Source organism: Manduca sexta, unplaced genomic scaffold (genome assembly GCF_014839805.1).
Source record: "Manduca sexta isolate Smith_Timp_Sample1 unplaced genomic scaffold, JHU_Msex_v1.0 HiC_scaffold_1181, whole genome shotgun sequence".
Lineage (NCBI taxonomy): Eukaryota > Metazoa > Arthropoda > Insecta > Lepidoptera > Sphingidae > Manduca > Manduca sexta.
Genome location: NW_023592021.1, coordinates 1 through 10,529, shown reverse-complemented (window position 1 = coordinate 10,529; position 10,529 = coordinate 1). Strand labels below are relative to the sequence as shown.

At 38.1% G+C, this 10,529-nt stretch overlaps 1 protein-coding gene across 2 annotated transcripts; it reads left to right on the top strand.

Moving 5' to 3' along the window:
* Positions 1-1,278: 1,278 nt before the first annotated feature.
* On the top strand, positions 1,279-7,013 carry LOC119188430 (DNA topoisomerase I, mitochondrial-like). 2 transcript variants are annotated; one of them, XM_037445101.1, is made up of 6 exons: positions 1,279-1,410; positions 1,489-1,538; positions 3,499-3,568; positions 3,974-5,214; positions 5,906-5,966; positions 6,841-7,013. In XM_037445101.1, exons 4-6 carry the CDS (start codon positions 4,725-4,727, stop codon positions 6,965-6,967), a joined length of 678 nt encoding a protein of 225 aa, XP_037300998.1. In that variant the 5' UTR covers positions 1,279-1,410; positions 1,489-1,538; positions 3,499-3,568; positions 3,974-4,724; the 3' UTR covers positions 6,968-7,013. The 2 variants fall into 2 exon arrangements, with proteins under 2 accessions (XP_037300998.1, XP_037300999.1); XM_037445102.1 differs by having other exon boundaries at positions 3,488-3,568.
* Positions 7,014-10,529: the final 3,516 nt, after the last annotated feature.

Sequence of the window (10,529 nt, the reverse complement as noted above, 5' to 3'; positions counted from 1 at the left end):
GTTCCATATTTATTTCTATCATTCTCTTGTTTAATATTGGAGCTCGCATCCAGAATTGTGTACTTGTAAATTGTAGCCTATATGTTATTCCCTCAGTAGTAGAGGAGGCCCGTGCTCAGCAGTGGGCAAGTATATAATACAGGGCTGATATTATTATTATGTTGTATCTTTCCTGCGGGAAATCACGGCATAAAGGTCGGTCCTTTTGGAAGGCTTGCGTGGGGACATGGATCCAACACGTAGAGGCCCCTTTAAGATACATTACTCTAGTTAGGGGTTTATACACCTTGCGAGTATTCTCTCAGTCTGTACTTATGAAGAAAATACAGCCAAAGACAGCGCTTGCAAGGTGCAGGGACTATTGCAGAAAAGATAGGAATTATACTGGGTCTATGGATGGGATCTAGCTGGACTGGTTGCTGGGCTATTGATTGGAGACAACGGGACGCCTGCCAAGTAAAATGTCTCAATCTTATGTATACATACATCCATCCTCACAAACTTTTGCATTTATATTATTAGATGGAAGTATAGATATAAGGTTAGGGGGCCCTAATCCATCTACTGGGGCACATCCGTCTTTTTGCAGTTACAGGGTTTCTATTTGAAGATCAGCTTTGACAGCCGTATAGGTAAGAAAGTCAAAAAATCCCATCTTTACCTATTTATTCATTTATTTATTAGGTTTTCCAGCGGACTTAACACTATTTATTTATTTATTTATTTAGTGACTTAAGCGCAGCGAATTAAGCACAATATAATTTGGAGACGTTCACGCAGTACTTATGTTAAAATATGCCAGACTATATAAATCCTGTAGAGAAATTAAAACAAATATAAAAAAAAGAAAGAAAACTGTTTATACTGCTATCAAAGTTGTTTTTCGATTAGAACACCCGTAATTGCAAAAAGACGGATATGCCCCCGTAGAGGGAATAGGGACATTGACCTTAGATTAATTATCTAATACTACACAGCCCACCAACTCACCATCTAGTCACTACGTTGCGTGACACCTAACTTATCGGAATACGCCATTTTACACAGTCTGCTGGTTTTTGAGCGCGGCTTCGCAAGGGTGGAATTTGGTTCGACAAAAAAAAAACTACGCCCTTTCTTGAGCTTCAAGCTTACTCCATATAAAATATGAAGCAAATCGGTTTAACAGTGCATATTGCACATTATTGCAAATCACTGCAGATGACGTCAAGCGTTAGTCATTTGCTGTAAGTACTGCACTCATGATTGAGTTAGTTTTATCAGCAATACTACTAGAATATTCCATGAAGGTCACCGGCTTGGTTAAATGCAACCGCGTACTAGAATCAATACTAGTGTACCATTGCGTGCGATATAAGTGACAACAAAAAAATTTACGCGAATAATAAATATTTCTCATCAAAAATATAAGTAAGTGATATTAGTACCTACGACAGTCATATTAAAAACATATTGCGTAGAATATAATTAAGACGTAATCATTCACAGAGGCGGCACACTTGGACCGTGTACAGTGGACTTTGGGAATACAATCTGAGGTAAGAATATCCAAAATGTTCGGAAATTAATTGGTGAAATATGGACCTGCAATATTTGCGCGTTTACCTTGAGTTAAAACTTTCCAATTTATACTGTCATATATGTATAATTTTTTTTTAAGAGAAAAAGCGGCGATAGCCTAGTTGGGTGTGGAACGGACTGCGAAGACGAATGTCCGCAGGTTCAAATCCCAAGGGCACACACCTCTGACTTTTCTAAAATCATGTGTGTATTCTTTGTGAATTTATCGTTCGCTTTAACGGTGAAGGAAAACATCGTGAGGAAACCTGCACATCTGAGAAGTTCTCTATAGGAATTTCGAAGGTGTGTGAAGTCTACCAATCCGCACTAGGCCAGCGTGGTGGACTAAGGCCTAATCCCTCTCAGTAGTAGAGGAGGCCCGTGCTCAGCAGTGGGCAAGTATATAATACAGGGCTGATATTATTATATTATTATTATATGTATAATTTGGAAAGTTATATTCTCTTGTATACATGTGTTATTGTAGCAAATGTGGCTAGATGTTTTATATAAAAGTTATAAACATGTCAAAATGTACTGAATCCATAGAGTTGGCGGCGGAAACAAAGAATTACTCAATATTGCGTAACATATTATGTACTATAGTTGACGATATATCTTCGCTTCCTATATTCTTTGTTTCGTTTATTGAAATATGGACCCGAAATTACACACACGCAGACATCACGCCTTTATGGCCAAAGGGATAGGCAGAGGTACTCCCAGGACATCCACTTTTCGCCATGTGTGTTCCGTCCCATGTAATAGGAGGCGAGCTTATCGCCATGACGGGCACAAATTCCAAACTCCAGGCTGATACTGATTAGAAAAACCAAACATCACCGCCCGACCTGGAATTCGAACCCGAGAGAGTAGTCACACCGCGCAACACACCTACGCCACCGAGGCAGTCAAAATTATACAAAATTAGGTTATAGATATTAATAACAATTATTGTAGTATACCTGATTACTGTAACATTAATATTTTTTTTAAGCCAGTTAGAACTTGCAATAGAAACAATACGAATAATAAACTAAATACAATAAGGTCAGGAGGCCCTACGGGAGACTACGGGGGTTTACCATTACTTTATGGCTAGATGTAATGAGACACGAGATGGTATTTGGTCTGATTTATTCTATGTACAAATGGTGTTTATATACTAATGTGGTACGTGGTGTACGTGAATTAACACTCATCCAAGCATCTACGTGATACTAAGCTGTCGATACATTCAGTCAGTTTACAGTCGTTCTAATCGAAGAATAGTTTTGACAGCCGTATATGTAAATAGGGGATTTTTGGCTCTCTTACCTATGCGGCTATCGAAGCTGTCCTTCGATTAGATCGCCCGTAATTGCAAAAAAACGGATACACACCTATAGACGGCGTTACACATTACACGGTCACCCGTAACGTCCTATTTCTATCTTTAATAAACTGCAAAACCACCAAAGCTATTAGTTTTAAAGACCTCCTAACAAAACGGCGCGCTAACCGTATTTTTCGGAACTATTTTTTCGAATTTTATAATACTAGATGTCGCTCGCGGCTTCGCCATCGTGAAACCCTATAAAACACCATTCGTGTAAAAAATTACACTTAAATTCCATTTTTTTCCATGAGACAATTATCAGGATAAGAAGTAATGTGTGTTATTCCCCGACACGGTGTATTTGTATGCCAATGCCAATACAACCACCCGTTCACGAGTATGACGCATGCGCCAGCCATCGGCCTCCTCAACCATGTTACAGATACCCGTGTGTGTGTGTGTATATATTGAAATAAAAGTAATAAAAACGAGATCACTAAAGATTAAATGAAACGCCCTCGACATTAATTATGGTAATGGAATTCCAGCTCACAGTTTTGCGTGATGATAAGATTTTCGTACACCATCACATTTATAATTAAGATAAAGTCTCTTTACAGAGTGCAATACCAACGCAATGCCGTCGGCGATAAGCATGGACAGATCTGGAAGAAACAACAGATGAAAGCGGTAAGTGGCTAATTACATAAAGGATGAGCAAAAGATACTTCCTCTGATCTACGGAAGACATGTTGGAGTAACAGAGACGCGTTCCGTATGCACTCACACTGCCGCGAAACAGCCTCGAACTTGTTCTTCCGAGCCACCACCCGGTCTCGACACCTCAGTGCGCACTAAGATCATGTCTTGCGACGTGGCTCACTTGAGGACGAACCAATGACTTAACCCCTCGGGTCACTAAGGAGAAAACCTCCTTAAAAAATCCGCCAAAATCGCAATCGGTGCGCGGTGAGGGGATGCATTGCTTTAAGAAAGGTTTTTTAGCCCATATGTGAATACATCAATGATGACAATGATAACATACATGATTACGTTAATCTATGATACTAATGTACTCTTTTATTGCTTTTTCAGGTAAATCTAAAAATAAAATTAAATGGAAATCTTTGGAACACAAAGGGCCTGCATTCTCACCGCCATACGAAAGACTACCTGAAGGCATTAATTTCAAGTATGACGGAAAAGTGGTAAAATTATCAGAAGATGCTGAAGAAGTAGCGGGATTCTATGCAATGTTAGATAGAGATATTGTGAAAAAAAAAACTTTCCAAACAAACTTCTTCAACGATTGGCGTGATGTGATGACACCAGAAGAACGAAAGTTAATTAAGGATCTTACTAAATGTGACTTTACAGAGCTTGAAAAACACTTAAAAAGAAAAAATATAAAAAAAAAAGAAAAAACAATACGCTTATTGTAAAATAAATGGTAGAGAACAAAAATTAAGAATTGCAATGTAGAACGACCGGGCCTGTTCTGCCCAATAAATAACAATAACCTTATGGGCAAGTTAAAGAAACGAATAAAACCGGAAGATATTATAATCAACTGCTCAGAAGATAAAATTCCGGAACCACCACCAAGGCATACTTGGAAAAAGTAGAACATGACAATAAAAGCAGTTGGCTAGCCAAGTGGAATGATAACTTAACGGGAAAATACAAGTACATAATTCTGGATGCGAGCTCCAACATTGAACAAGAGAAAAATAGAAAAATATATGAAACTGCTAGAGAACTCCATAAACACATAGCTAAAATAAGAGAAAATTATCGCGCCGACTGGACATCATCTGATCCTGAAGATCGACAGCGAGGAGTAGCTATGTATTTTATAGATACTCTAGCTTTCAGAGTGGGCAGTAATAATACAAATACGATAACAAGAGAAGATGAAGAGGAGAATGAAATGGATAAAGAAGACCCCGTGGGTTGCTGTAATCTAAAAGTCAAACACATTCAGTTGTGTGAGAAAAATAAAGTAAGGTTCGATTATTTTGGAAAATGTTCTGTCAGATATTGCAGAATAGTGCCTGTGGAAGAACTTGTGTATGAAAATCTTAAATCATTTACAAACAACAAAGACAAGGACGATGCATTGTTTGACATGATCGATAATAATAAGATTAATAATTATTTAAAGTCTCAAATGCCAAATTTGACTGCAAAATTTGTCCGCACATACCGCGCGTGTACTACGTTTGAAAATTATTTGAACACCAAGATTAACAGAACAGACACACTTGCGGATAAGGTGAAAGCTTTGAAGCAGGCTACTTTGGAAGTCGCAAAACTATGCAACCACAAGAATAAAGGTATATAAAGTACTTATGTAATATTATGTTCCATTTAATGAAAACTTAATATGAGGAAGTAAAAAGTACATTTAACGCCGTGGACATTGGACAGGCACACAACACCCGTGATGCAAGAATCATTGGCTTTTACATATTAGCAAATACGAATATTGATGTTCAGTATTTGCGTATACGACTATTCATTACATCACCACACACACACACGCACACGCACACTCACACACACATACACACGCACACGCACACGCACACGCACACGCACACGCACACGCACACGCACACGCACACGCACACGCACACGCACACGCACACGGTAATTGCGTATCATTGTTCTTTTGATGTTTGGTGTGGGCAGATCAATAAGAATGCGTTTTAATGTGGGACATTGGTTCGTTCTTTTTATTATCCTAAAGCGACTATATGAAACGTATGTAAACGCATTACGAATTACGGTAAATTTGAGAGTATTTATAATGTATTTTTTCTTCTAAGACTTGGTGCTGACGTCTTTGCTTAGTTATAAAGTAAGCGGGACCCTTGAGGCCCATTAAATTTTAAAATCATTTCATAAAAAAGTATTAAGAAAAACCTTTGATTACGCTATTGTTATTATCATTTATCTACCGCCAACACACCTCAAGAGCGAACAGAAACTGCATATATATGTAAAACATATTTTTTGTTTCAGATCGATTTGAAATCCAATCGTCGAAGATGAATTATATTGACCCTCGCATCGCAATCGCTTGGTATGATAATATACTCTTTAACACAATACCCATTTACACCAGCATGAATAAGGAAATGCTAAATAATGATTGCCTCGGTGGCGTAGTTGTACTGCATGCGCGGTACGGCAGCGCTCTGAGGTCCTGGGTTCGAATCCCGGGTCGGGCAATGTGATATTTGGGTTTTTCTGCTCAATATCAGCCCGGAGTCTGGAATTTGTGCCCGATATGGCGATAGGCTCGCCCCCTATCACATCATGGGACAGAACACACATGGCGAAAAGTGGGTGCCCTGGTTGCGCCTCTGCATACCCCTTCGTGGATAAAATGCGTGATGTTGTTGTTGAATAAGGAAATGTATTTCACATAGTCCGCGTACCGCTCCTATTCTTTCTAAGAGGGAGGAGGAAGGCGTTATTTTATATTATTAAGGCCTAATTAACACCGGAACATTAGAGCATGCATGCGTTCTTATCTTACCAACAGCTGGCGGGAGCAAAAAGGTCGCCGAATTTCATAACACCTCCACGCAAGGCCCTCGCAAGTGCAAGACTTGGCGCTCTCCTCGTAGTTACGCTTTTGTTCTTCTGATATGAAATGACTCACCGCTTAATAGATCAAAGACATTCGATATAAAACAGCACATTACATGTGTCTGATATCTATACAGTGATATTTTCTTACGAACCGGTATCCGGTGTTTTCTTGACGGAATACCCATAGGCACCTAAAATTGTAAACGTCCCAATGTGGCTCCAATAATTAATTATGGCAACTCTAAGTTACATTAATGAGGAAAAATTCGGATGTTAGAGGACCCCACAAACGGTGGACGGAATAGCTGTACCTTCGACCTTCTGTTCGTCAAATTAAAATAAGAACTTTCTGATTTCAGGTGCAAACGGAACGAAGTGCCTTTAACAAAATTCTACAGTAAAACACAACAAACTTATTTTAAATGGGCCATCGACGAGATTAACAGGGTCGGGGCATATTTTGTGTTTGCAAAATATAACATTTAACAAACCGTTTGTTATTTTCAAACATATTATACATATTATTATGTAATTTATTTTTTATTTATAATAAATCTCTGGATTTTATGCTCTGTGTTTCAATTGATTATTTTTGTCATATTCAGTGTAAGCGATATTTTGTAAAAGGTGACCAAACCATAATAATTGCTTTAACGTTACAATTGTGGCGCTATATTGCTAATGATAAATAATCCATCAGACACGCCAGGCAGGTTGTATCACACTCGCGTGCTAGACCCGAGCGTAAGTGCGGCTCCGCACACTACATGTGTTAAAATGAGCGCAACGACCACACGGCCAACACGTCGCGCGTGTTTTAAAAGATTCGCGACATTGATACCTATGTACTACGCACTAGATTTGACGTTCCGAACATTCATTGTGTTCCAGTGAATTGTACTGCAATCCGTACATCCGACTACTGTCGTTTCAATATTGACAGCTTTACTTACACTATATTTAAAGCGCTTTAGCACTGCATGTTAAAAAAGTTTGGTTAGACGACGATTGGTTTTTTAGCGCTGCAGCGAGCTTTAGTTCTAACTCCAGATTTTGAACAAATAGTTTATATAGACGTTCGTTTCTATAGAATATACGTCTATGATACGCGACAATGTCACAAAACTCGTCTTATGTTTTGCCACACTTATGTCGTGCTCATTTACGCCTGTTTTCAATAAACGCTTACAATCGTTTATTGCGATCCATCACGAAAATGGACCGATCATTAAGCGGCGGAATAGCTTGCTAGCATACGTGTTCCCTCCTTCCTACAACTCAGGGTCCTTCAAACGGAGCGTGAAAAAGCAATCAGACAGACTAGCATAAGCATGCAGACAGAGGATGTTGTTATCTATTACTGGTCGACATTTTTGGGCTTCACTTCTTACTTCATGTTGACTGGAGCGTCAAAACAATGAATAACCAGTAAGACAGCCACGGTGGTATATCGAGCACTGGCGTTTGGCGCTACGCGAGTAAGTCTTCACACAACACGCCAAGCGTGTACCAGTCGCACTCGATTTGCGCCCATAAAACACAACTCACGTGCGTTGCAGTGAACGTGTTAAAATCAGATGCAATAAACCCCCCTCCCCCCACGTGACCATAAAGGCTGCAAACTCTTCGAAATGTCGTGATAAAACTAAAATATAAAAAACCGCGATAAAATCCGAAAATTAGTTTCAGTGTAATAAAAGTTCGAAAAAAATTATAATTTTTTTATTAACAAATTAAGCATTTTGATTGGTTGGATCAAAGATTTAGATAGGGATCGTTTATTGAAACTGCCGTTAATCTATAGGTCGATTATCTAAAGTAGAACACATTTACAAGTTGCGCGTGTGTATCTGTGAATAAACACGTTCGTCGTCATGACAACGCAACACTCACGCGTCAACAAAAACGATTGTGCTTTTAGAACACACGACTGAAGTAAAACTTCTTTAGCTCCATCTATATGTATACATACGTTTCACTTATTTAACTGCCATATTTTTTTATTAATAACCCGAAAATTCACAAATATCAACTATAAAATGAATTTACCATTTTATTTACTTCAATCCATGAAGCATCGGAATGTTTGCCGGCAAACATGAAGCTACATGACATTTACGTGTGTATTATAACCTTATATACTACATAATAAGGTGACACGCGTAATGTCATGTAGCTGTCATGTTTGCCGGCAAACATTCCGATGCTTTAAGTGTCAAAGTTTATAATGTGATCACACTTTTCGTAACGCTCTCGTCACGCATTCACCAACTTACAGCCCAAGTCAAGCGTGCGTAGGGGGCCGTTAAGTATTACGTAACGCAATTTTTGAAGATTTTTGAACCCCCACCCCTCCATGTAACGCGCCGTAACGTTTTCCTGTACGCCCCCCCCCCCCCCAAAGTCTCAAAACTCGAAAGTGTAACTTTTTTTGGAATATTCACAATAACTTTACGCAAAATACAAGAAAATCGCTAAAATACCTTTGTTATTGTTACAAAATAAAACAAACAATGTTACATAACTCTTGTACGAGACCTCGCTCCCGCGCCTGTTACGCATCGTAACGTTTTACAAGACCCCGTCCCCAATTTCGTTACGTAACACTTGAACGGCCCCTAAACCAGTTTTAATTAAAAAACAAAAAATACTTATAGCGTGATGTGCGCCCATGTTTCTGTCAGTCAACGCTCATCATTGTCGATCAAAGAACAGTACAGTTAGCTAAAGACCGGATATCAGGGCCAAATTTGTGCTCCAAGTTATTACAAATTGGTAATAAGTCGCTGTCTTTTGAAATGTCGTGTGACAAGATATCACAGCGTCCTTAGATATTAATATTAAAATATTTACAGAAAATATCACGATATGGAAAAATATGAAGTATTTTACATTGGTGTTTTGATATTTCACGGTAGATTGACTAACCATCACATATCCGCAAAATGTTTGTATGAAATCCGCCCAACTCTTTGACGTCGATGATTTATTTAAAAATTACAATGAAACGTCTTCTAATGATATAGCATTTGGCAAAACACTTACAAAACAATCTCATAAAATATTGTACTTATGTCGAAGATGTTTTTATTACATAGATACGTTGTCCGAGCTCAATACTGGCAAGACGCAGGAAGGTAATTGCCCGACTCGACGGCCAATGAGCGTGCAGCACTAACGCTGTTACGTAACTGTCGATGTATATATAGCCTTTTCTAACGAATGTATGCTGCATCATTTTATTCCTTCTTCGAGCTAATTTGTGATACGTACAGGTACGTGAATATAGCAAATAGTGCGCCGTTTTTATGTGCCATTTTTTTTGTGTATGACGCGTCTATTTGTAAAACGTCATTGACATATATACAATGTTTTCACTATTTCATGGACAATATAGTGACATGACTGGGGCAATTTTTTCAGCTAATACTTTAAACTCGCAGATTTAATAGTTTTCCTATATAGGATTTTTAACCACAAAATGATATTTATCTGCGGCAAAGAGGCTTTAATATCGCTTAAAGTTACATTGAATGGGGGAAATAAACCACAAATTATCTTGTACTACAATGTTATGCCTCTTATAATTGACATTTCAAAATGTAAACATGCCTAAAACAAAAGCACCGTTTCTTAATTTTTCTACTCTGAGTTTGATTATGCATTTTTAAATTTTTATTATTACATACTTTCGCAGAAAAATTAAAACCGAAGAATGCTTGATGACGTCATATATACGGTTGAATGAAAAAGTTCCTTTGTTCACCTTACTATTTATTTTAAAAAACTAAAACACCGTCATTTGTCAATGTCAATATTATAATACTTACGTCACAACTGTCACTTTCAAAGAGAGAGAGAAACAAAACAAACTGTCACGTCACTTTTTACTGCAAAGCAAAGGTCATTACGTCTTGAGCCGTATATATGAAGTCATTTGGTGCTTACATCGTTTTAGAATAACACAATATTCAAAATGAAAATCATGAATGAAATATCTGAATTTTGAAAAAAAAAAAAAAAATGGGTCTCATAATTTTAGATCTAG

Excerpts from the sequence above, each read along its gene's own strand:
- LOC119188430 (XM_037445101.1), top strand. The coding sequence starts at position 4,725 with ATGTATTTTATAGATACTCTAGCTTTCAGAGTGGGCAGTAATAATACA. Across the intron at positions 5,215-5,905 it reads ATGCAACCACAAGAATAAAG|ATCGATTTGAAATCCAATCG; the intron begins GTATATAAAGTA and ends TTTTTGTTTCAG. Across the intron at positions 5,967-6,840 it reads CCTCGCATCGCAATCGCTTG|GTGCAAACGGAACGAAGTGC; the intron begins GTATGATAATAT and ends TTCTGATTTCAG.